The following is a 27,048-nucleotide window of genomic DNA, read 5'->3' on the forward strand; positions in this document are numbered from 1 at the left end:
GGTGGGGCTGCAGGTTTCCCGGGAGTGGGAAAGGCTTCGCAGATACAACATCACTAGTTTGGTGGGGAGAGTGAAAGCCGACCTGGCGAGGTGGGATGGTCTCCCTCTGTCACTGGCGGGTCGGGTGCAGGCGGTTAAAATGAATGTGTTGCCGCGATTTCTGTTTATTTTTCAATGCCTACCGATTTTACTGCCAAAGTCTTTTTTTCAGGGAGATTGAGGGGAGGATTACCTCGTTTATATGGGGAGGGAAGGTGGCCAGAGTGAGGAAGGTGTTGCTACAGAGGGAATGCAGGCAGGGGGTTTGGGTCTCCCGAACCTGATGTACTACTACTGGGCGGCGAATGTGGAGAAGGTGCGGAGGTGGGTCAGAGGGGTTGATTCCCAGTGGGTCAGAATGGAGGAAAGGTCGTGCAGGGGGTCGGGGCTGAAGGCGCTAGCAACGGCCCCGCTCCCGATAGCTCCTGGGAAATACTCAGGGAGTCCGGTCGTAATAGTTTCATTGAAAATCTGGAGGCAGTTTCGCTAACACTTCAGGTTGGGGCAGGGTCAAGGGAAATGCCGATCCGGGAGAACCACAGATTTGAGGCAGGGAGGTAGGACGGAAGCTTTCGGAAATAGGAAGAGAAGAGAATTAAGACTCTAAAAGATTTGTTTCCTCGGGGTCGATTTGCAGGATTGAGGGAGCTGGAAGCGAAGTATGGGCTGGAGCAGGGAGAAATGTTTAGGTATATGCAGGTTCGGGACTTTGCCAGGAAGGAAATACAGAGCTTCCTGGAGGAACCGGCCTCCACGTTGTTGGAGGAGGTGCTGGTGGCAAGTGGACTGGAGAAGGGGACAGTGTCAGCGGTATACGGAGCTATGTTGGAAAAGGATAAGGCACCACTGGAGGGGATCAAAGCGAAGGGGGAGGAAGAATTGGGAGCGGTTATAGAGGAGGGGGTCTGGTGTGAGGTGCTCCGGAGAGTGAATGCCTCCACCTCATGTGCGAGGTTGGGGCTGATAAAAGCTGAAGGTGGTGTACAGGGCACAGCTCACGAGGGCGAGGATGAGCCGATTCTTTGAAGGGGTAGAAGACGTGTGTGAACGTTGCGCGGGGGGGGGGGGGGGGGCGCTAATCACGTTCATATGTTTTGGTCCTGTCCAAAGCTTGGGGAGTACCGGAAGGAGGTGTTTAGGGTAATTTCCAAGGTGGTGCATGTGAAGCTGGACCCGGGTCCCCGGGAGGCCTTATTTGGGGTGTCGGATCAGCCAGGGTTGGAAACGGGTGCAGAGGCAGATATCATAGCCTTCGCCTCGTTGATCGCCCGAAGGCGGATCCTGCTGGGATGGAGAGCAGCCTCTCCACCCTGTGCCCTGGCGTGGCGAGGGGACCTGTTGGAATACTTGACCCTTGAGAAGGTTAAGTTCGAACTGAGGGGAAGCTCGGAGGGGTTCTACAAGTCATGGGCACTATTTATTATGCACTTTCAAGAACTGGATAACATCGAACATTAGTTTTGGGGGGGGGGGGGGGGGGGGGGGGCTGTGTATGTTGAAGATGGCTATGGGTAATCCCTGATTCCTTTTTTTTCCTTTGTCATTTGTTTATGTTAAGATGCGGGCTGATGTCTGGGCATGGTGGGAGGATGGGATCGTTGTTACTGTTATGGGGTTTGAGATATTTGTTGTTCGTTATTGATTGTTGTTGGGTGTAAATTCGGAGAAAAATTGTGAAAAAGGAGAATAAAAATACTTTAAAATTTTTTTTTTTGCTGTGATCAGTCATATTCAAAACATAAAAATCTAAAATCTTTGCAGATCTTGTTTTGATGGTTTATTTACAGATCCCTAAAGTAGCATGCTAATGGGAATCCTGTGTACTTTTTACACCTATCCCATGTAGACATTGTTTGTTTAAAAATTAACATTGAATATTAGTAGGCTGCACGATGATGAAGAACATCACTGCCATTCCCAATTCTGCTTTCATTAATGGCAAACAAAGACTTTCCTACAGGGGAATTTTGAAAATAATTAATCCATGGGACGTAGGCACCACTGGCTGGGTCAGCATTTATTGCTCATCCCTGATTGCCCTTGAACCGAGTGGCTTGCCAGGCCATTTCAGAGAGCATTTAAAGGTCAACCACATTGCCATGGATCCGGAGTCACATGTAGCCAGACCAGATAAGGAGATTTCCTTCTCCAAATAACATTGTAAAAACCCATCTGGCTTACTATTGATCAACAATGGTTTCATGGTCATTAGACTTGAAATTCCAGATTTTTATTGAATTCAAATTTCACCATCTGCTGTGGTGGGATTCAAACCTAGATCATTATCCTTGGTCTCTGGGGTTCTACTCTAGTGAAAACATCACCTCCACTCTGGTATACATCTTAATAGAATCTAAGGCTGGAATTTTCCGTCCAGCTTTTCTTGAGTCGTGTTTGGTGATGAGTGGAAAATCTCATGAGAGGCCAAGTCACGTTTTACATCAGCAGGAAGTTTCAGGAGGTTTCCCCACCAGTAACGTAATGGGAATCCTGACATTGAACATCGGGAAACCGTCATATTAAATTTTGTAGGTCATTATCATGACATCCCCCATCAGATAATCCATTCACATAGGCGTGAGGGCACACATGAATTACGACTGGTCTCCCATGACGTGCACCTGGTGGGCAGACCTGCCGGAGGAGCTCAGGTGGGTGCATTGCTATGGGGGGGGGGGGGGGGGGCTCATGTCAAGGACAGGAGATTGGGAGGGGGTGGGGTTCCATTTTAAATATTGAGCATCGGGGCAGCCTTTAAAAATGTCACCCTGATCTTAAAAAAACTAAACTGCTGGCAGAACGGGCTCTCAATCAGAGCCCGACCCACCATCATGGCATTGTGGGACATGTCACTTCAATTTTTATGCACCAAGTTCCTAGCAATACGACAGAGAAAACCACATCAGCGCCGGGGCTTCAACGCCAGTTTTCTCTCCCACTGCCACACTCAGCAAAAAAGGTAAAATTGCACCCTAAACTTTTGAGATTTTTATGTTAACTGTTGCTGTATTGCTGAATTAAAATCAAAATGTACAAATCTTACCCTGAACATTTTGTGCAATCGCATGGTTGCAGAACAGAAGACAAACCGGGTCAACAATAATCGAAGGAAATCATCACCAAAAAACTGAAGGAATGCTTGATCTGTAACAAAAAAAAATAAACAGGGATATGCTTTGTGATTTAAGTGCCAGTCTCACGACAATTGGTGCCAGTCAGTCAGGTTGAAAACATTTATTTAATGATCAGTGTGGTTATGTATTTTATTAAGATTTTGTAAAGCTCATGAAACAGGCTTTATTTTACAACGGCAAAAACTCTCAAGGAGTTCAACCTCTGAAACAACTCTAACTTCAGTCTTGTATGAAGGAATACTTATGGAACAAAAAGCATGGCGTTAAGATGAACATTGCAACACAGGAGGGTTTAAACTAGTATGGCAGGGGGGTGGGTACCGGAGAAATAGGTCAGAAGGTGAAAAATTGAGGGAGAACTAGGAAATAGGGCCACTATGACTCTGAGGAAGAGCAGACAGGGAGATGTTGCTGATAACAGGACTGGTGGCCTGAAGTGCATATGTTTTGATGCAAGAAGTATAACAGGTAAGGCTTAGGTGAACTTAGAGCTTGGATTTGTACTTGGAACTATGATGTTTTTGCCATTACAGAGACCTGGTTGAGGAAAGGACAGGATTGGCAGCTAAACGTTCCAGGATTTAGATGTTTCAGGCGGGATAAAGGGGGATGTAAAAGGGGTGGAGGAGTTGCGCTACTGGTTAGGGAGAATATCACAGCTGTACTGCGGAGGACACCTCAGAAGGCAGCGAGGCTATACGGGTAGAGATCAGGAATAAGAAGGGTGCAGTCGCAATGTTGGGGATTTACTACAGGCCACCAAACAGCCAGCGAGAGATAGAGGGGCAGATAGATAGACAGATTTTGGAAAAGAGTAAAAGCAACAGGGTTGTTGTAATAGGAGACTTTAACTTCCCCAATATTGACTGGGACTTACTTAGTGCGAGGGGCTTGGACGGGGCAGAGTTTGTAAGGAGCGTCCAGAAAGGCTTCTTAAAACAATATGTAGATAGTCCAACTAGGGAAGGGGCTATACCGGACCTGGTATTAGGGAATGAGCCCGGCCAGGTGGTAGAAGTTTCAGTAGGGGAGCATTTCAGGAACAGTGACCACAATTCAGTAAGTTTTAAAGTGCTGGTGGACAAGGATAAGAGTGGTCCTAGGGTGAATGTGCTAAATTGGGGGAAGGCTAATTATAAACAATATTAGGCAGGAACTGAAGAACCTAGATTGGGGGTGGATGTTTGAGGGTAAATCAACATCTGACATGTGGGAGGCTTTCAAATGTCAGTTGAAAGGAATTCAGGACCTGCATGTTCCTGTGCAGAAGGATAAATACGGCAAATTTCGGGAACTTTCGATAACGAGATATTGTAGGCCTCGTCAAAAAGAAAATGGAGGCATTTGTCAGGGCTAGAAGGCTGAGAACAGACAAAGCCTGTGTGGAATATAAGGAAATTAGGAAGGAACTTCAGCAAGGAGTCAGGAGGGCTAAACGGGGTCACAAAAAGTAATTAGCAAATAGGGTTAAGGAAAATCCCAAGGCTTTTTACACCTACATCAAAAGCAAGAGGGTAGCCAGGGAAAGGGTGGGCCCACTGAAGGACAGGCGAGGGAATCTATGTCTGGAGCCAGAGGAAATGGGCGAGGGACTAAATGAATACTTTGCATCAGTATTCACCAAAGAGAAGGAATTGATGGATATCGAGTCTGGAGAAGGGTGTGTAGATATCCTGGGTCACATTGAGATCCAAAAAGACGAGGTGTTGGGCACCTTGAAAAATATTATGGTAGATAAGTCCCCAGGGCCTGATGGGATCTACCCCAGAATACTGAAGGAGGCTAGAGAGGAAATTGCTGAGGCCTTGACAGAAATCTTTGGATCCTCACTGTCTTCAGGTGATGTCCCGGATGACTGGAGAATAGCCAATGTTGTTCCTTTGTTTAAGAAGGGTAGCAAGGATAATCCAGGGAACTACAGGCCGGTGAGCCTTACGTCAGTGGTAGGGAAATTACTGGAGAGAATTCTTCGAGACAGGATCTACTCCCATTTGGAAGCAAATGGACGTATTAGCGAGAGGCAGCACGGTTTTGTGAAGGGGAGGTTGTGACTCACTAACTTGATAGTTTTTCGAGGAGGTCACAAAGATGATTGATGCAGGTAGGGCAGTGGATGTCGTCTATATAGACTTCAGTAAAGGCCTTTAACAAGGTCCCTCATGGCAGACTGGTACAAAAGGTGAAGTCACACGGGATCAGGGGTGAGCTGGCAAGATGGATACAGAACTGGCTAGGTCACAGAAGGCAGAGAGTAGCAATGAAAGGGTGCTTTTCTAATTGGAGGGCTGTGACGAGTGGTGTTCCGCAGGGATCAGTGCTGGGACCGTTGCTGTTGGTAGAATATATATATATATGATTTGGAGGAAAATGTAACTGGTCTGATTAGTAAGTTTGCAGACGACACAAAGGTTGGTGGAATTGCTGATAGCGATGAGGACTGTCAGAGAATACAGCAGGATTTAGATCGTTTGGAGACTTGGACGGAAAGATGACAGATGGAGGTTAATTCGGACAAATGTGAGGTAATGCATTTTGGAAGGTCTAATGCAGGTAGGGAATATAGAGTGAATGGTAGAACCCTCAAGAGTATTGACAGTCAGAGGGATCCAGGTGTACAGGTCCACAGGTCACTGAAAGGGGCAACACAGGTGGAGAAGGTAGTCAAGAAGGCATATGGCATGCTTGCCTTCATTGGCTGGGGCACGGAGTATAAAAATTGGCAAATCATGTTGCAGCTGTATATAACCTTAGTTCGGCCACACTTGGAGTATAGTGTTCAATTCTGGTCGCCACACTACCAGTAGGATGTGGAGGCTTTAGAGAGGGTGCAGAAGAGATTTACCAGGATGTTGCCTGGTATGGAGGGCATTAGCTACGAGGAGAGGGTGAATAAACTTGGTTTGTTCTCACTGGAACAACGGAGGTTGAAGGGCAACCTGTTGGAGGGCTACAAAATTATGAGGAGTATAGACAGAGTGGATAGTCAGAGGCTTTTTCCCAGGGTAGAGGGGTCAATTACTAGGGGGCATAGGTTTAAGGTTCGAGGGGCAAGGTTAAGAGATGCATGAGGCAAGTTGTTTTTTTTTTTACACAAGAGGGTAGTGGGTGTCTGGAACTCGCTGCCGGAGGTGGTGGAAGCAGGGCCAATAGTGACGTTAAAGGGACATCTTGACAAATACATGAATAGGATGGGAATAGTGGGATACGGACCCTGGAAGTGCAGAAGATTTTAGTTTCGACGGGCAGCATGGTCGGCACAGGCCTGGAGGGCCGAAGGGCCTGTTCCTGTGCTGTACTTTTCTTTGTTCTTTGAGAGTAAAGTTGTAGACAATCAGAGACAGGTTAGCAGTCTTGTGCTTTATTTTTAAACTTCTGAAAGCTTAAAGGTGTGGTGAATAATCTAACAGCTTTCATATTGCTCTGGAGAATGACATCTTTTTGGCTCACTAAGAACACCAGTTTCTTGATACTTTAAAAAGTTTACGACTGCAGGATTGTTTTCAATCTGAAAATTAAATACATCTGCTGCAGATTGGAGATTTTTACACTCCAAAATGTTAAAAAGCACCAAAACCTGTTTGGGAATGGCATTTTTTAAAAACAGAAACTGAATAGAAACTAATTTGAAAACCTCATGTTTGAGGAGATTATTGTATGCGATCACACTGCAAAGGCTGCATATTAAAGAATGAAGACCCTACAAGGTAGGCAATCAAACTTTCTTATCCATTTACATGCTTTCCACACACAGCAAATAAAGTTGCCATTGTCCCAGATGACCATCAGCTGCTTTCCCCTTTGAGGGCGAGAGCTGACTGGTGGTGATTTAACCAGAGGATAACCATACCTCAGGCGAGGGGCAATGTTGAGAAGATGGGCCTTCATGAATAATGTCAGGTATGAAAATTGAACCTGTGCTGTTGGCCTCACTCTGCATCATGAACCAGCTGGCCAGACAACTGAACTAAAACAACAAAATATATCAAGAAATACAATGCTATAAAGGAAGGGCATTACATCAGCCATCAGATTTTCCCAAAATATTCAGCCATAATATGATATAGGAGTGAATCTAATGGTATTTGCCATTAGTAAGATTTGCCTTTGCAAACTTGAATTTTTAAAATTTTTTGTATGGTGAGTTGCTGAAAGTGAGCTGATAATGCTGCAGCTAGGGTAACAGGGCATCTGTGACTTGAACGAACAGGACAAGTAATTATGTATATTCTTAACCAATCATATTAATGGATTAAGAAATTAACAGTGCAAGGTTGGGGATTGGTATACTTGTTTTTTTTTTAAATTTAGAGTACCCAATTTTTTCCCCCCAATTAATGGGCAATTTAGCATAGCCAATCCACCTACCAGGCACATCTTTGGATTGTGGGGGTGAGACCCACACAGACACTGGGAGAATGTGCAAACTCCATACGGACAGTGACCCGGGGCTGGGATCGAATCTGGGTCCTCAGTACGGTGAGGCAGCAGTGCTAACCACTGTGCCACCGTGCCACTCGGAGATGGTTATGTTTGAATGGTGAATTCAATGTCACATCAGCTACAGAAAGAGAGAGAAGGACTTAAAGATTGGGATGTGATAAGAAGGAAAACAAAACATTAAATATTAAAAAAGCAATAAAAAGTGTGGAATCTCATTCCTTCAGGTTCCATTAATTTTCAGTCCCAGAGTGTTTTTTGGTCATAATTATCACTTTCACAATGTTAAATGGGCACCTATACAGAAATGGACAAAACTTCCCTTTGTGGCAAGTTTAGTTCAACCCACTGCAAAAATACAGCAGCTTCAGACATTCAATACATTTCAATGATGAGCCTGACAGCAAGTGGACCACTTTGCAGAGCTAATGCAGGGCATCATAACTCTGGCATAAACTTCTGGATTTACCACATATCTTCCAATGCCTGAAGCTGCTGTACCGCTTCTACATAAATAAGCAGACATCATTAGCCTCACCAATATTTTGGGAGAACATTATGGCCGATTCTGTGATTCCATTGTGGTTTGCATGGTAACTGCAAATACTAATCTTTTATACATGATTGAGACATGTACAGGAAGTATTCAGAAACTGAATTGCAACATTCAGACTGCAGGGATAAATGGAGTATTCTCAAGTGGTAGGCTGTGACTAGTGGTGTACCACAAGTATCAGTGCTGGGACCTCTTACTATTTACAAACTTAAGAACATAAAAATTAGTAGTAGGAGTAGGCCACTCAGCTCTTCGAGCCAGCTCTGCCATACAATGAGATCCAAGCTGATCTGATTGTAACCTCAACATCACCGTACCACCTACTTCCAATAACCTGTCACCCCCTTGCTCATCAAGAATCTATCTAGCTCTGCCTTAAAAATATTCAGACTCTGATTCCACTGCCTTTTGAGGAAGTGTTCCAAAGACGCACGACCCTCGGGGAAAATATTTCTCCTAATTTCTGACGTCAATGAGGGACCCTTTATTTTAAACAGTGACTCCTGTTCTAGATTTTCCCTCAAGAGGAAACATCCTCTCCACACCCACCCTGTCAAGACCCCTCAGGACATGTATGTTCCAGTCAATTCGCCTCTTACTCTTCTAAACTCCAGTGGATACAAGCCCAGCCTGTTCAACCTTTCCTCTCCCATTTCAGGTATTAGTCTCGTAAAATTACTTCCAACATGATTACAACCTTCCTTAAATAAGGAAATCAAGGTGGCGCAGTGGGTTAGCCCTGATGCCTCACAGCACCGAGGTCCCAGGTTTGATCCTAGCTCTGGGTCACTGTCCGTGTGGATTTTGCACATTCTCCCCGTGTTTGCGTGGGTTTCGCCCCCCACAACCCAAAAATGTGCAGTCTGGGTGGATTGGCCACGCTAAATTGCCCCTTAATTGGAAAGAAAATAATTGGGTACTCTAAATTTCTTTTTTAAAAATAAGGAAATCAATACTGTACACAGTACTCCAGATGAGTCTCACCAATGCCCTGAATAATGTTTGTATAAAATTCCCCTCACATTAAACAAAAACATTCTATTAGCTTTCCTGATTACTTGCTGCATACTAACCTTTTGCAATTCATGCACGAGGACACTCAGATCCCTCTGCATCTCAGAGCTCTGCAATCTCTTACCATTTTGATAACTTTTTAAAATCTTCTTGCCAAAATGGACCATCACATTTTCCCACATTATACTTCTTTTGCTAAATCTTTCCCCACACTTAACCTATCTATATATCTTTGTAGCTTCCTTAATACTTCTCCACAACTACTTTCCTACCCGTCTTTGTGCTATCAGAAAAAAGCAACCATGGGCTGGATTCTCCGATTTTCAAACTATGTCCTGACGCTGGTGTGGAAATGGTGGCGATTTACAACTGAAAATTTGGTGCAAAACGGCCACTGATCCTCTGTTTGGCTGGGGGCTAGTATGCAAGCAGTGTCGAACACCTGGCTCTAGCTGCCGTTATGGCCGCAGAATTACCGGGTCCGTAGCCGCGCATGGGCACGGCGGTGGCCTGCAGCGGCCGCGCCGTGCAACATGGCGCCGGCTGTGCGCACCCCCGGCCTGCTAAATAGAGGCCGGCTTGCGACCGCCGGACCACCCCCCAACAGCTGCAAAAGTCCCCCATGCCTGCGGATCGGCCCTCCCCAGACTGTGGCGGCGCTGGACTGAGTTCCCAGCCGCCACACCGAGTTCCCGACAAGTAATAACATGAGAGACGCACACCATCAGGAACGCGGCCGGTCGGGGTCGGAGCATCGGGGAGTGGGCCTCAGGCAATGTCATGAGGCCGTCGATACGGCGCACTCCTAGAGTATGCCATTTTGGAGATGATGGAGCATTGCGAAAGCGGCACCGCCCGACTTCAGCGCAAACTTTAATTCTCCGGCCGATTGCCAAACGCAATTACGGCAACCGGAGAATCCCGCCCCATATCTCTGGTCTCTTCATCCAAGTCATTTATATACATTGTAAAAAGTTGAGGCCCCAGTATTCATCCCTATAGCACATCACTAGTTACATCTTTCCAACCAGTAAATGAAGCAGTTCTGCCTATTCTTTTTTCCGTTATGTAGACAATCAGCTATCCATGACAATATGTTACCTTCTACACTATGAACTTTTGTTTTCCACAATAACCTTTGTGGCACCTTCAGTACATCCACTGGTTCTCCTTTATCCACAGCATATGCTTACTTCTTCAAAGAACTCCAAACAATTGGTCAAACCTGAATTCATGTTTCTATTTTCATGTTAAACATGATTTAAACAATTTATATCAATGACTTATGCAAGATCCCAGCCAATGTTAATATTGGACAAGTCAGATCTCAGAGCGAAACCTGGCTTGATAGATCCTAACTTTTGTTTTGAAACAATGGAGGAAAGTTACTGAACCAATTCACAGGAGTCTGTTGATGAGCTTTTAATACAAAGAATAAAATATTTATTAAACATGAACTACATTATATTAGATAAAAAGGTTGGAAAGATCTCAATACAAACTTAAGATGCTGCTTTAAATTCACACTATTAATTCACCCTGGCAATATTAGATACATAAACCAGTTGAAAAGTTACCACTAGCTGGATACAAAGGCTGCTGGCTTGGCTCTGGCACAGTGGCAAACCGTTTTCTTCCGGTGAATTCACTTGATGCTTTTCACCCATCTTGTATCTCTCCCCGAGACACCAAAACTGTGCTGTTTCTTCAACTGCAGAGCAAACAAATTAGTTCCCTAAACTGTCTTCCAGGAGCACCTCTGCTAAACTGATCATTTTGTTGAGTTCTATAACTGACTCTTCAGTCAACAACTGTCCCAAATAACTGTAGTTTTTGTCATCAGAAAGCTTAAAATTCCTGTCCCCTCATCTAGACTCAGTCCCCTGTTTTTCTTCTGTGTCACTTGACTATTGTTGGGGAACATTTTAATGAAGAATCACTAAACTTTAATACATTGCTTTACTTTCAAGGATTGTAAAACCTTATTAAAAATGTTTATGTAAAAACAAACCCAAAAGGCCTGGGACTGGATTCTCCGCTCCCTGACGCCGAAATCGCATTCGGCGACGGGGCAGAGAACAGTTTTGGTGCCAAAAATCAGGAGCGACGCCGGTTTTTGAATTCTCCGCCACCTGAAAAGCAGGGTACTCTAGGAGTATGCCGTGCCAATTATCCACTGCCTCAGGCCATTGCCCGAGGCCCACGCCATGATGCTCCGTCCCCGACTGGCCGAATTCCCGATGACGTTGGTTACGCGTGTTCACACCGTTCGTGAATGTGGCGTGGCGGCTGCGGAATCAGTCCAGGGCCGCCACAGTCGGGGGAGGGCTGATCACCAGGCAGGAGGCACTGTAGGCGGGCGGTCCAGGGCGTGCGAGCAGCCGATGGGGAGCACTACTTTGGCGGTTCAGGTCCGCGGGCTGAGTCCGCCATGGAGCATGGCGCGGCTGCTGCAGGCCACCGCTATGCGCATGCGCGGCTTCTGATCCAGAAGTACTGGAGGCCGTATCTGCAGGTAGAGCTGCGAGCTCTACGCTGCCTCCTTGCTAGCTCCCAGCAAAACAGGGAATCGGTAGCCGTTTTACGCCAGTTTTCCTGTTGTGGGGGTGAAACCAACTCAGACACGGGGAGAATGTGCAAACTCCACACTGACAGTGACCCTGGGCCGAGATTGGAACCTGGGTCCTCAGCGCCGTAGGCAGCTGTGCTAACCACTGTTCCATGTGCCGCCTCCACACACATATATATATTACACTTACATTAAATTGTCCATTTGGCTATGTGCTGTACGGTCACCAGGTTGTTTTTGATCATGCATTATATTAAACAAATAGTCCTTCCCCACCCATATGGGGGTTTCTTTTGAGGACAATAGGTGTGTGAGTACTCAGGGAAGGTAATACTCCACTCATGAGGCTGGTGTATGGATCAATGGACGAGAAGTACCATGAGAAAGAGAGAGCATCTGGAGCAAGAAGATTTTCATGGTGCGCCACAGGTGAAGATGGCAGAGGGCAAGGGGGCAGTACTGCCCAGCCAGTGGTCGAAGGAGCAGCTGGTGGAGTTTTTGAACAACAAATTCCAGTAGCAGCGGAAAGAAGCTTTGGAGGATGTGGCCAAGGTGGTGGAGCCGCTCAGAGCTGCGATTGAGAGAGTGCACCAGAGGCTGGAGGCTCAGGACTTGGTGATTCAGAAGGTGGAGGAGGCGGTGGGGGAGCATGAGGAGCGGCTGGCCTCGCTGAAGATGGAGTTAGAGATGGTGCTAGACAGACAGAAAAGGCTAAGAGAGAAATTGGAGGATCTTGAGAACCGCTCCAGGAGGCAGAATCTGAGGATCGTTGGGATACCTGAGGGTATCAAGGGAGTGGAGGCCGCCAAGTATATGATGAGCATGTTGGAGAGGTTGATAGGGGAGGGGGCCCTCACCTTGAGGTGGATTGGGTGCACAGGGCACTAATAATAATTTTTATTGTTGTCACAAGTAGGTTTACATCAACATGGCAATTAAGTCACTATGGAAAGCCCTTAGTCACCACATTGCGGCGCCTGTTCGGGTACACAGGGAGAATTCAGAATGTCTAATTCATGTAACAAGCACGTCTTTCAGGATTTGTGGGAGGAAACGCACACAAACACAGGGAAGGAGAAGGTTGCAGGTGGGGGTGCCGCCAAGGGCAATGGGGGTGCCCTTGTTGCACGATTTCTGGACAAGAAGAAAATTCTGAAATGGACGAGGCAGACCAAAAAATGCACCTGGGAAGGGAGTGAGCTGAGGGTCTACCAGGACCTGGGTGCGGAGCTGGTAAAGCGGAGGGCCAGGTTCAACCGGATAAAGGCTACCCTCTTTGAGGTGAAGTTTGGGGTTTTGTACCCTGCCCGCTTGTGGCAGACACAACAGAAGAGTTTTGTTTTGACTTGCCAGAGGAGGCGATGGACGTTATGAAGGACCATGGACTGGGAGGAGTGTGAGGACATTGAACTTTGGGGAGGAACTTTGTGTTCATTGTAAAGTGCTTGGGTGGGGTGTGCGATTTGTGGTGGAGTTCGACGGACGAGCAGCGATGGTGAGAATGCGTTTTGTTTCTCTTCGTGTTTTGGGGGTTGGGGGGGGGGGGGAATCGGTAGGAATGGACTGGAGGGGGAGGGGAAGTCAGAGGTCTTGGGTGGAGGCCACCATGCTAGTAGCTGGGGGGGCTAGTTAAGTAGAGTTTTCCAGGAGTAAGGGGTGGGGGTGGGGGAGAGAGAAAGAGAGAATGGGGTGGGGGTTTTTTTGTTTGAGGGTGGGGGATTGCTGCCATTGGTGTGGTGCAGTTGGGAAGGGAGCGATGGCGGCAGACACACATGGACAGGCCTGGAAGGGTACGTAACGCGGGCCGGCTCAAAAAGTGTGGCTGATTCGCAGGGGAGGGATGCAGTGAGGCCCCCGACCAAGCTACTCATCACGTGGTGCATGCGAGGGTTGAATGGGCCAGTTCAACGGTCGCATGTGTACAAGCATTAGAGGAGTCTGAAGGTGGCCGTTGCGTTTTTGCTGAAGACGCACCAGAGGTTGGTGGATCAGACGAGGCTGAGGTAGGGATGTGTGGGGCAGGTGTTTCATTCAGGGCTGGGTATGAAGATGAGGGGGGGTCAGGGTGTTGGCTAGCAAGACGGTGTCGTTTGAGCGGGGGAGCACTGCGATCCAGGGGTAGGTATGTGATGATCAGTGGGAAGTATGCCAATAGTCCTGATAAACGTTTATGCTGCGAATTGGAACGACGTTAACTTTATGAGGCAGGTGTTGGGGATGATCCAGACCTGGACATGCATCAGCTGATCTGGAGGGCGGGGGATTTCCATACGGTCCTGGATCCGGTCGAGCGTTTAGTCGTCGAGGGTGTCGTCGGTGGCTAGGGAGTGGAGGGGGTTCATGAAGCACATGGTGGGGGGGGGGTTGGACCCATGGGGGCCGAGGGCGAAGGCGTTTTCATCTTCTCCTATGTGCACAAGGTGTACTCCCGGATTGATTTTTTCGTGATGGGCAAGGCACTGCTAGCGTGGGTGGCTGACTCAGAGTATTCGGCAATTGTGGTCTCGGACCACGCACCTCATTGGGTGGATTTGCGGGTGATTCAAGGGGAGGCCCAACAGCCGCAGTGGAGATTAGATGTGGGGTTACTGACAGATGAGAGGGTGTGCGAACCAGTGGGAAGTGCCATCCGGGGCTACGTGGAGTTGAATGATCTGGGGGAGGTCACTGCCGCCACGCTGTGGGAGGCACTCAAGAGGGCGGATTTATTTTCATTCGGGCACACAGGGAGAGCGTGGAGCTGGAGGAGGGATTCTGAGGGTGGGCCGGAGGTACTCGGTGGCTTCGGAGGAGGGGTTGTTAAGGGAGAGACAGAGGCTCCAGATGGAATTTGGATTAGTGTCCATGGGGAAGGCAGTGGGGCAGTTGTGGAAGGCCAGAGGGGCAATGTATGAGTATGGGGAGGAAAGTAGGGTGCTGGTCCACCAGTTGAGGCAGCAGACAGCGGCGAGGGAGATCGGTAGGGTAAGGGACGAGAGGGTAGGTGCTGACGGACCCAATGGGGCTTTTGAGGTCTTTTATAGGAGGCTGTATAAGTCAGAGCCCCCGGCGGGGGAAGACGGGATCCTGGATGGGTTGAAGTTCCCAAGGTGGAGGAGGAGTGGGTTCAGGGCCTGTTTGCCTCGATTAGGCTGAGGGAGATGGTGGATGGCATAGGGACGATTCAGGCAGCGAAGGCCCTGGGGCTGGACGGGTTCCCAGTAGAGTTTATTAAAAAAAGTTTGGGGTGGAGCTGGGGCCATTGTTGGTGAGGATGTATAATGAGGCAAGGGAGGGGGATCTTTCCCCCACACTGTCACAGGCTTCTATCTTCCTGATTTCAAAGAAGGATAAGGACTGGGAGCAGTGTGGATCGTACCGCTCGATATCGCTGATGATTGTTGATGCTAAGATGTTGGCGAGTGTGCTTGCATCGCAAATTGAGGACTGTGTACCGGGGTGATGGAGGTGGACCAGATGGGATTTGTGAAGGTAAGGCAGAGGTTACTTAATGTGATTATGATACCCTCGGTGGGGCAGGAATTGGAGGTGGTGGGGGTGATGGATGCAAAGAAGGCTTTGGATAGGGTGGAGTGGGAGTATTTGTTTTAGGTGCTGGGACCGGTCTGGTTGTTGTACAAGGCACTTGTGGCAAGAGTGCGGACGAACCAAGTGAATTCAGGGTAATTTGGGTTACATTGTGGGATGAGACAGGGGTGCCCACTCTCCCCGTTGCTTTTTGTCTTGGCAATAGAGCCATTGGCAATGGTGCTTAAGGCATCAAGGTATTGGAGGGGGATTGGGTGGAGGGGTTGCCAGGCATAGCTTTTTGTTGTCCGTGGATGATTTATCATATATCTCGGACCCAGTAGGCAGCATTGTAGAGATTTGGGGGAAATTTGTTCGGTTTTTGGGATATAAATTGAACATGGGAAAGAGGTGTTCCCGATCCATGCCAGAGGGCAAGAATGGAGATTAGGGGAGTTTTAGTTTAGGGTGGTGGGGATGAGCTTCAGGGACTTGGGTATCCGGATGACGTGGAGCTGGGCCCAGGTACATAGATTGAATTTGGCTTCATTGGTGGAGGGAATGAAGTCCGATTTTAAGAGGTGGAACGTGTTGCCGCTATCGTTGGCTGGCTGTGTGTAGACAGTGAAAACGATGGTGCTGCCTAGGTTTCTGTTCATGTTCCAAAACCTCCCTATCTTTGTCCCCAAGTCTTTTTTCAGGAAGCTCAATGGGATAATTTCAGTGTTTGCGTGGGCGGGGAAGGCCCCGCGGGAGAGGCTGGTAATTTTGGAAGGGGTGGGGGGGCTGGCATTGTTGAATTTGATACATTATTATTGAGTGGTAAATATTGTGATGGTGAGGAAATGGGCTATGGCGGAGAGGTCGGTCTGGGGGCAGGTGGAGGCGGTGTTGTCATGTTGGGGACCGTGTTTGGGAGCTCTGTTGTTGGCACCTGTGCTATTCCTGTCGGCCAGGTACTCCGTGAGTCCAGTGGTGGTGTCGGCATTAAAAGGTGTAGGGGAAGTGCTGGCAACATGTCGCTGTGGGAGACAACCATATGTTTGTGCTGGCGGGGCTGGACGTGTGGTTTCAGGGGTGGTGGCAGGTGAGGGTTGAGTATTTCAGGGACTTGTTTATAGGGGCAAATTCGCAGGCTGGAGGAATTGTATGAGTTGCCCAAGGGGAATGGTTTTAGGTACCTGCAGGTATAGGATTTTGTGAGGAGAGAGGTGCCGTCCTTTCTGGAGCTGCCGCCCCAGGTGTTGCAAGATGAGCTGTTATCGGAGGACAAAATATGGGACCGGAAGGTGTCAGATATTTACATGGAACTGATGGAGAGGGCGGGCACCCTGATGGAGGATATTAAGTGCATGTGGGAAGAGGAGCTGTGTGGGTAGGTGGGGGCCGGGACATGGGCAGAGGCCTTGCGGAGGGTGAATGCAACCTCTTCGTGTGCGAGTTAAGCCTCATCCAGGGGGTGGAGGATAGGTGTGGGTGATGTGCACATATGCTGGGCGTGTCCAAGACAGAGGGGGTTCTGGCAGGGGTTCTTGCACGTGATGTCCTCGGCGTGGGGGTGGTTCAGAGTCCGAAGGTGACAATATTTGGTGTGTCGGAAGTCCCGGGAGTGGGTGAGAGGCTATTGCATTAGCCTTTGCCTCCTTGATAGCATGGAGACTGATTTTGTTGGGTTGGCGGGACTTGGAGCTGCCAAAGGCAGGGGTGTGGGTGAGCGACCTGGCAGAACACCTGAGGTTGGAGAAGGTCAAGTTCACTCTGCAGGGGCTGGGGGGTATCGGTAGAGGGGTTCATCCGAAGTGGAAACATGTTCATTGATTTCTTCAAGGAGGATTGAGTCAGCAAGGGGGGGGGGGGGGGGGGGTTTAAAATGGAGAAGGCGGGATGTGGTGGGGTGTTGGAAACAGGGGGGGGGGGGGTTGGACATCTATGGTTGTTTGTTTGGTTGATGTGTTGTTCTTCTGATATTCTGTGTATATATGTAAAAAGCTTTGAATAAAAATACTTGCAAAAAAAAAAAAAAAAAATCCTATAGGCACCCAATTCTTCCCTCATACATTGTGCAGCATTATTGCTTAGTCATGACATTTTGCAACTGTCTCATAATCCCAAGTTGCAGAGGCAAACTTTTAAAAAATACCAACAACCCCACTGCTGAGCACTTTACAATTATGGCAGGTGGAAAGTGTGTTAAGTGAGGTTGCTGGGAAAAGACAAAAATGACCCGAGTTCTCAATCAAAGAATCTAAACTCACCATTTAGTTTCATATTAAAAATGGATTGTAAACTACCATAACAGAATAGTACAGGTTACAGTGGAATTTTCAAAACGTCTGTCACTGCCTTCAGAAGAAAAGTGCAATTTTTCTTTTAAAACACTGCAGGGTGGAGAGCTTGATTGTTTGGATAGAATCACAGCGTTTACAGTGCAGAAAGAGGCCTTTGGCCCAGAGTCTGCATCGGCCTTTTGCGAGAGCACCTACTTAATCCCACGCCTCCATGCTATCCCTGTAACCCCACCTAACCGTTTGGACACTAAGGGGCAATTTAACATGACCAATCCACCTAACCTGCACATCTTTAGACTGTGGGAGGACACCGGAGCACCCAGAGGAAACCCACGCAGACATGGGGAGACAGTCACCCGAGGCTGGAATTGAACTTGGGTCCCTGGAGCTGTGAGGCAGCAGTGCTAACCACCATGCCACCCCTTACGGAAACTAATTTAGTTACTTGTTCATGCATTCATTTGTTCATAAAACAACACTCTGGTGTGTGGCGCATAACTTACCCACAGTCCGTGATTTAGTCAGCAGGTGAGCTATGTCCCTGTAAATCTTATGAAGATATTCTTGACATTTATCCCACATTCCTTTTCTCATACTTGTGAGGCGACACATAAAGAGAAAGGCCATCAGAGGATTATACAGAAAGAGGGTGAAAAGGCTGCCACGTTGAGTCTGATCTGCAAAGAGAGGCACATAATTTAACAAGATTTTGGGAAGGGCAATCCTTCCACCAATAGTTATCATGAACTCTTAGCACAATGGTAGCAGTGCAAAATGGCTTTAAATGCTTGCAAGAAGCTTTGATTAAGGTACCATAATTCTGAGTTGGCTTTATTATGATTATTGGCTGTTCACCAAAATAGTACGACAAAATTTGAATTCAACTGTGAATTACATTGCAACAAATTTTAGGCAGAAGACATCCAAAGCAAACTCCACAGTATTCCAGAAGTGCATTTCTAACATCTCGAATCCCAGTGTTAACAAGAACCTTTCAAACTCACTGTGCTTTCTTGTTCCACCATGCATGGCAATCTGCGCCACATATTTACCATCCTACATATAGAACAAAATCATGGGCTGGATTCTCCATTTTTGGAACAAAGTCTGCACGCTGTCTTGAAAACTGTGGTCTTTTACGGCAGGAGATCTGGCGTCAACAAGCCACAGATTCACCGTCTTGCTGGGGGCTAGCAGGCAACAGTTGTAGAGCCGATACAGCCCCCAGCACTTCCGGATCAGAGGTCGCGCATGCGCACGGCGGTGGCCTCCAGTGGCCACGTCGTGCTCCATGGCGGACTCAGCCCACGGACCTGGACCGGCAAAATAGTGCCCCACATCGGCCGCTCGCGCACCCCGGACCGCCCGCACAGATTGCTTCCCTGCCCGCTGATCATCCCTCCTCCGACTGTGTTGGCCCTGGGCTGAGCCTGCAGCCGCCACGCGAGGCTCCTGGATGGTGGGACCAGAGGTCCACGCCGTTGGGAATTCGGCCGGTCGGAGACGAAGCATCGCGGGGTGGGCCTCAGGCAATGGCCTGAGGCGGTGGATACTCGGCGCAGCGTACTCCATGTATACGTGATTTTCGGGGGGGGGGGGGGTTGCGTAGAATTGAAGATCCGGCGGCGCTCCAGGGTTTGTGCGCCAGAACGGATTCTTCGCCCCGTCGGCGAACACTATTTCGCCGTCGGGGAGCGGAGAACCGAGCCCCATATTTCTCCAATTTCTCTAAAGTTGTCATTGAATTGCATCAAAATACTGTTCATAATATTGATATAATCACACTGCATTCTAGGATAATTTAGAAAATAATGGTAATATTATGTTGCGCAATCACCTCTAACCGTGGAATAGTGAGTGGTATAATATTTAAGTAATTTTCTCCAAACAGTATTTAAAAATGTCCATACCTTGTAAACCTTTGGGATATGCTGTTGGTGAAAGCAGGCAGACTAAGGGCTGGCCAAATAAGTTGATAAAGTTCTGCAACAAAGAAAAATTATAATTCAAACACGCATCGCTTGATGTTCTTAAGAAACAATACATCATAGCAATAAAGAATAATACATTGCACAAGAAAAGTGTGGCGATCATGCGTTACACACACCAACATTTTTATTTTAGCCGTTTGCATTTATTATTTGCATGTTATGTTATGCATAAATCAGTATCCAGTACATGAAAGGGTGCAAACTTCACATCTTTGTTTTTCGCAGAAACCATTTGCTAAAAAATTGACATTGATATTTAAACGAGATTATATAATACTCCAGCATCAATATATAAAATCCTGATATCACTGTTTACCATTTCACAACCAATGTGAGAGCTGAATAGATGCGTCAGTTCAGATATTGACATTGGAGTAACAGGGTGGCTATAACACCTCATTGTTAAGGAGTAAATTGGACATTTACACATTTCGAAATCAAGACGTTGCTGCTCTTCAATAGGCTTCCAGACATTGAGACATCTCAGTGAGAGACTTGACATTTAAATACATTGTAACGGTGTGAAGTTGTGGCACTTAGCCACTAGACAGTCACTAAATATGGCAGCAAAAGTTATTGCTTGTCCATTCAAGTGTGTGAATTCTTGAAGGGTAGGGTAAGATTTAATTCCTGCCAGTTTCTCAGGCACTGAAAATTATTTTTTGTAAGTGTGTGGAGTGGCATCTCTTTGAAGTTAATTACTGATGGAGATTTAAAACTATTTTAAAATGTTTTCTTTTGCTCTAACTCATCTTCACAATCCATTTATTTTCTCCCCCTTCACTGTACTTTTGTCCATGGTTTACATCGAATTAAACATTCAAATTTATATTTCCTAGATTACACTCTGCATATTTCACTACGGATTGGTTAAAAAGATATGCAATCGCTTGCCCAGTTCCAACAGGTCCTCGATCCTCCCTGTGGAGGGTACTATGCTACTTTGGTAATCTGTTATACACAAAAAAAAGTGTAAAATTCTACAGAAATTCCGTGACTAAGTGTACGTGAAACAAACGGCATTCGTTTACCAGTGACCACAAAGTCTGAGTTGATATTACTTCAATTATTATCATCTACTAACACAGTGTAGATCTCATTTTAGAAGCTCTGGATACAGGTAAAATTGTCATAGTCCCAGATGACCATAGGCTGCTTTTCCCTTTGAGGGAGAGAATTGACTGATGGTGATTTAACCCGAGGATCACTGCACCTCAGGCGACGAACAAGATTGCGAAGGCCTCGATCAATAACCTCAGCCGGTACTGGAATTGAACAGGAAGGCGCTGCTGGCCTTGCTCTGCATCACAAACCAGCTGGCTAGCCATCACTTGGCTAAACTGACACCCAAAACACCACCAAGCAGAGCTGCACAATACAGTAGTGACCAGCATTCAACATGTACATTCACAGATAAAGGAGTATTCCTCACACCAATCAAAAAAGTAGGGAAGTCACTTTTGGTTTGTGGTTTAATTTCTGGATTCCAAACTTCATCTATAAAGAATGAAAACTGTTAAATCTGCTGCAAGTCAGTTTAACAGTTACAAATTACTGCGGAGTTGGGTCTCCTGATTACAGCGACACAAAGTTTATTAGTCCAAATCTATTAGCTTAATCAGGTAGTCACAAATATAGAAACAAAAAAAAGAGATTAACCAATATAAAGGTGGTCAAAATGAATATTCGCAAAAAAGTGTATAGCTACTCATTCTGAATAGGAATCATTTCATTCTCTAACTCTGAATGCCTGGATTATAGAAAAACTTAAGATATGACTGAAAAATTAAATGCCTGTGGCTTTGTTCAAAGTACTTTACTACTTCTCGTTTAAAAGATTACACTAATTCCCTTCAAGCACATTATATCGAAGGCTGCTCTATAACCAAACAATGTAATCCTTGAAATCCTCAACTATAATTGCCTTCATACCTGTACTTGGTTACGTTGGGCCACGGTAATAAGTTTCAACAGATCGTTTTTTGATGTAGGTCATGAAATAACAAGAATCACATCCTTTCCAGGTTGAAGACCCCAAGATTTATTTCTGTCTCTTTTCAGAATGAGTATTCATGTCAAAACTTTTCCTAATTTTAATAGCGTCCATTAACTCTCCTTTTTGGCCTTTTCTACTCCCGCAGAACAAAAAACAGATCAAGCCCTCCTCATCAATTTCTTTGAAATTCAGTAGCATCAGACAGTGGATGTGTGAGCTGCTGGACAAATTGTGGCATATAACCCAGAGACCAGAATAAGTTTTGACAAACTTGCTTCAATTGTAATTCTTATCAACCAACACTTGAATGCCTGCACCGTTCTCCCAAAAGATACAACAGGGGTAAATTTGAAAACCTCCTCATTTCCTGCTCCCCACCTATTTTTTGTGGCTAATGAAACAAAATTTTGATAATTTCTTTATTGAAATAAGGGTATCCAGGACTTCATGGCAAAGCATTCACAAAAGTTGCATATAACCATGCTTCTGCAATCACAGAAACTCCAGTCAACACATTTCACTTTGGGGAACTGGATGGCACAATGAGTTAGCACACGGTTTTTACTTCTAGGATTAAGACTTGGACGGCACGGTAGCACAGTGGTTAGCACTGTTGCTTCAGAGCGCTAGGGTCCAGGTTCGATTTCCACTTGGGTCACTGTCTGCCCATGTCTTTTATTTTGGAAATCTTTCTATTGGCATGTCTGCCCGCGTTTCCTCCAAGTGCTCCGGTTTCCTCCCACAAGTCGTGCTTGTTAGGTGAATTGGGCATTCTGAATTCTCCCTGTGTACCCGAACAGGCACTGGAGTGTGGTGACTAGGGGATTTTCACAGTAACTTCATTGCAGTGTTAACGTGTCTATTGTGACAATAATAAAGATTATAGATTATTAAGACTTTGTACCAATTAAGACGAATAGCTTAAAAGTCTTCAGAATTGTCATACAGATAGTAACATTTATTCTGTCTCAACTAGTGGTCACTTCCGAGAGAATAAAATGATTCAGAGGTCAGCATTAAATGGACAATCTGGCTCATAGTATATAATCTGTTCTTGTGCATGCAATGCAAGCTCCTTTTTTCAGGCTAGGATTGAGCACATTTAGGAGTTTTACTCTGTATCTCACTGAACAACTATATTGTCTTGTAAGATATTCAGTCTTGTAAGACAATAGGTCTTGAGAGTCTTGAAGTCTTCTAAGAGGGCAGCATGGTAGCATTGTGGATAGCACAATTGCTTCACAGCTCCATGGTCCCAGGTTCGATTCCGGCTTGGGTCACTGTCTGTGCGGAGTCTGCACATCCTCCCCGTGTGTGCGTGGGTTTCCTCCGGGTGCTCCGGTTTTCTCCCACAGTCTAAAGATGTGCAGGTTAGGTCGATTGGCCATGCTAAATTTCCCTTAATGTCCAAAATTGCCCTTCGTGTTGGGTGGGGTTACTGGGTTATGGGGATAGGGTGGAGGTGTGGAACTTGGGTGGGATGCTCTTTCCAAGAGCCGGTGCAGACACGATGGGCCAAATGGCCTCCTTCTCCACTGTAAATTCTATGTCTATGTCTAATACTTTACACCATGGTGGTCGACTCCGGCATGGACTCAGGCACCCCATGCTGTGGTGATAGTCTCTCCTACATTTGCTGCAGAGGAAGACAGTGGATTGAGAAGGTGCACAACTCACTGGCCTTCAGGCTTTTTCTGAGCCTTCTTCTCATTCTCAGCCAGCTGAGCTTTTCGTTTCTGCTCAACTCTTCCAATGCCCTTTTAAATAATCAATCTCCAGAGGACACAACTGTCAGCAATTGTCTCCCAGTTGTCAGTATCAATGTCTGCCATCTTCATTTCTTGCTTGTGTTAGGAAAACAAAGGTAGTTTTAAGGGATTTATATTTGTATTGGTAAACATTATAAATAAGGTATAGTTTTAAGTGTATTTAATTATTTGATGTTTGTGCCTGAAAGGGTAAAACCTACAGTTGTAGATGGAGGCAAAGACTCCACAAGAGGCCAGGCTGACCAGACAACATTCTGGTAAACCTCTTCTGGTAGTATGGCGACCAGAATTGTCCCAATATTTCAAATGTGGCCTAACTAAGGTTCTGTACAGCTGCAGCATGACTTACCAATATTTATACTCAATGCCTCGACTGATGAACACAAGCATGCTGCAAGTCTTTTTGACTACCGTATCCACCTGGGTTGCCACTTTCAGTGATCTGTAGACCTGTACGCCCAGATCGCTCTGCCTGTCAATACTCCCAAGGGTTCTGTCATTTATTGTATAATTCCCACATGCATTACTTCACATTTGTCCGGATTAAACTCCATCTGCCGTGTTTCTAAGTCTCCAACCGATCTATATCCTGCTGTATCCTCTGACAATCCTATTTACTATCCGCAACTACACCATCTCCACCAATCTTTATGTCGTCCGCAAACCTACTAATCAGCCCAGCTACATTTTCCTCCAAATCATTTATATATACCACGAACAAAGGTCCCAGCAATGATCCCTGCAGAACACCACTAGTCCAGCCTTCCATTCATAAAGCATCCTTCCACCACTATCCTCTGTCTTCTATGACCCAGCCAGTTCTGTATCCAGCTCACTTCTGATCCCATATGACTTCACCTTTTGCACCAGTCTGCCAGGAGGGATCTTGTCAAAGAATTTGCTGAAGTCCATGTAGACACCATCCACTGCCCTTCCTTCATTAACCATCTTTGTCAATTCCTCAAAAAACTAGATCAAGTTTGTGAGACACGACCTCCCTTTCACAAAACTATGCTGCCAATTGTCAAAAGTCCATTTGTTTCCAAACATGAGTAAATCCTGTCCCTTAGAATCTTTACCGATAACTTCCCTACCACTGAAGTGAGGCTCACCAGCCTATAATTTCCTGGATTATCCGTGCTCTTCTTAAACAAAGGAACAACATTGGCTATTCTCCAGTCCTCTGGAACCTCACCTGCAGACAATGAGGATACAAATATTTCTGTCAAGGCCCCAGCAAATTTCTCCTTTGCCCCCCTCAGTATTCTGGGGTAGATCCCATCAGGCCGTGGGGACTTATCTACCTTAATGCTTTTTTAAGACTCCCAACACCTCCTCCTCCTTTTTGATATCTACATGATCCAGAATATTAACACACCCTTCCCTAGACTCAACATCCATCAAGTCCTTCTCTTTGGTGAATACTGATGCAAAGGCTCATTTAGTACCTCACCATTTCCTCTGGCTCCACGCATAGATTCCCTCATCTGTCCTCGAGTGGGCCAACCATTTCACTGGCTACCCTCTTGCCTTTTATATACATATTAAATGCCTTGGGATTCGCCTTCATCCTGTTTGCCAAGAACTTTTCATGACCTGTTTTAGCCCTGCTAACTCCTTGCTACTTTCTAGCTGGGTTCCTTCCTACTTTAGTGATATTCTTCAGCAGTTTAGTCTGTTCTCAGCCTTCTAGACCTTGCGAATGCTTCCTTTTTCTTTTTGACTAGGCTCACAATATCCCTCGTTATCCAAGGTTCCCAAAACTTGCTATACTTATCCTTCATCCGCACAGGAACATGCCGGTCCTGAATTCTAATCAACTGACATTTGAAAGACTCGGACATGTCAGGTGTTGATTTACCGTCAAACAGCCGACCCCAATCCAAATTCTTCAGTTCCTGCCTAATATTGATGTAATTAGCCTTCCCCCAATTTAGCAGCTTCACCCGAGGATTACTCTTATCCTTATCCACGAATACCTTAAAACGTACGGAATTATGGTCACTGTTCCCGAAATGCCTCCCTACAGAAACTTCGATCACCTGGCAGGACTCATTCCCCAATACCAGGGCCAGTATGGCCCCTTCCCGAATTGAACTATTTACATATTATTTCAAGAAACCCACCTGGACACGCCTTACAAATTCTGCCCTACTCAAGCCTCTAGCATTAAGCGAGTCCCAGTTAATATAGGGGAAGTTAAAATCAGTCACCACAACAACCTTGTTGCTTTTACATCTTTTCAAAATATGACTACATATCTGCCCCGCTATCTCCTGCTGGCTGTTGGGAAGCCTGTAAGTAAACCCCAACATTGTGATTGCACCCTTTCTATTCCCGAGCTCAACCAATATTGCCTTGCTGCATGAGCCCTCAGAGGTGTCCTCCCTCAGTACAGCTGTGATATTCTCTTTAACCAGTAATGCAACTCCTCCCCCACCCCTTTTACATCCCCCTCTAATCCTGGAACGTTTAGCTGCCAATCCTGCCCCTCCCTCAACCAAGACTCTGTAATAGCAAAAACATCACAGTTCCAAGTACTAATCCTAGCTCTTAAGTTCATCTGCCTTACCTATTATAGTAAGAAGTCTTACAACACCAGGTTAAAGTCCAACAGGTTTGTTTCAAACACGAGCTTTCGGAGCACGGCTCCTTCTTCAGGTGAATGGAAAGGCTTGTTCCAGAAATGTTTATATAGACACAGTCAGAGATGCCCCGGAATGCGAGCACCTGCAGGCAATCAAATCATCAAAGATGCAGAGAGAGAGGTAACTCCAGGTTAAAGAGGTGTGAATTGTCCCAAGCCAGTTCAGTCGGTAGGCCTCTGCAAGTCCAGGCTTGTTGGTGGGGGCCGAATGTAATGCGACATGAATCCCAGATCCCGGTTGAGTCCGGGGTTGAGTCTGGCTTGGGACAATTCACACCTCTTTAACCTGGAGTTACCTCTCTCTCTGCATCTTTGATGATTTGATTGCCTGCAGGTGCTCGCATTCCGGGGCATCTCTGACTGTGTCTATATAAACATTTCTGGAACAAGCCTTTCCATTCACCTGAAGAAGGAGCCGTGCTCCGAAAGCTCGTGTTTGAAACAAACCTGTTGGACTTTAACCTGGTGTTGTAAGACTTCTTACTGTGCTCACCCCAGTCCAACGCCGGCATCTCCACATCATGGCTACCATTGACACCGCAAACTGCCGGCTCAAAGTGGAGAGGATCTCCAGGAAGATCGCGCATATAGACACTGACATTCAGTTTCTACAAAGATGCAAAAAAGCAGACAAGATCCCGAAAGGACTACAGATCAAAAACCCACTCAAGTCGACTTACAACACAGACTACGCTGAAAGACTCTGCCACCGCACCTCTGTCACACTCCTCAAACACCTCGTACACCAACTCTACAGCAGTCGACGCAACCTGGAAACCAAGAGAGAGGCCATATTCTCAACTTGCGCTCAGGACACAGCAGACCAGCTGCGGAACACCGCCAAACAGATGAGACAGCAATACTATGCCACCTACATGCACACCAAGAACAGGAAGCTTGAGAAACTTGGCATCACCACCAGCAGCAATCAAGCTTCTCCCGGTACAACAGTCGAAAACAATACAGGGAAATCCATTGTCAACTTGTCAGACTACACCCTTCAACCAGACGAAATCGAAGTCCTCAGCAGAGGGCTCAATTTCTGCACCACCACCAAAATGGACCCCATCAGTCTCGCGGCAGATACGGAGGAATTCATCA

General features: G+C 46.4%; 1 protein-coding gene across 3 annotated transcripts in view; it reads right to left on the reverse strand.

The window, feature by feature from the left end:
• Nucleotides 1-27,048, reverse strand: part of scai (suppressor of cancer cell invasion) — a 222,252-nt gene that overhangs the window by 8,292 nt on the left and 186,912 nt on the right. The window contains exons 14-17 of one of the 3 annotated variants that reach the window (XR_005458494.1): nt 19,455-19,527; nt 18,048-18,221; nt 10,758-10,891; nt 3,083-3,183 (exon numbers count right to left, since the gene is read on the reverse strand). Coding sequence is in view for 2 of the 3 variants with exons in the window: in XM_038781891.1 (XP_038637819.1) it covers nt 3,083-3,183; nt 18,048-18,221; nt 19,455-19,527 (348 nt within the window). In the remaining variant the exon portion in view is untranslated. The remainder of the gene's footprint in view (nt 1-3,082; nt 3,184-10,757; nt 10,892-18,047; nt 18,222-19,454; nt 19,528-27,048) is intronic. The other 2 variants (XM_038781891.1, XM_038781892.1) reach the window with 2 other exon arrangements.

Source organism: Scyliorhinus canicula, chromosome 21 (assembly GCF_902713615.1).
Source record: "Scyliorhinus canicula chromosome 21, sScyCan1.1, whole genome shotgun sequence".
Taxonomy (NCBI): Eukaryota; Metazoa; Chordata; class Chondrichthyes; order Carcharhiniformes; family Scyliorhinidae; genus Scyliorhinus; species Scyliorhinus canicula.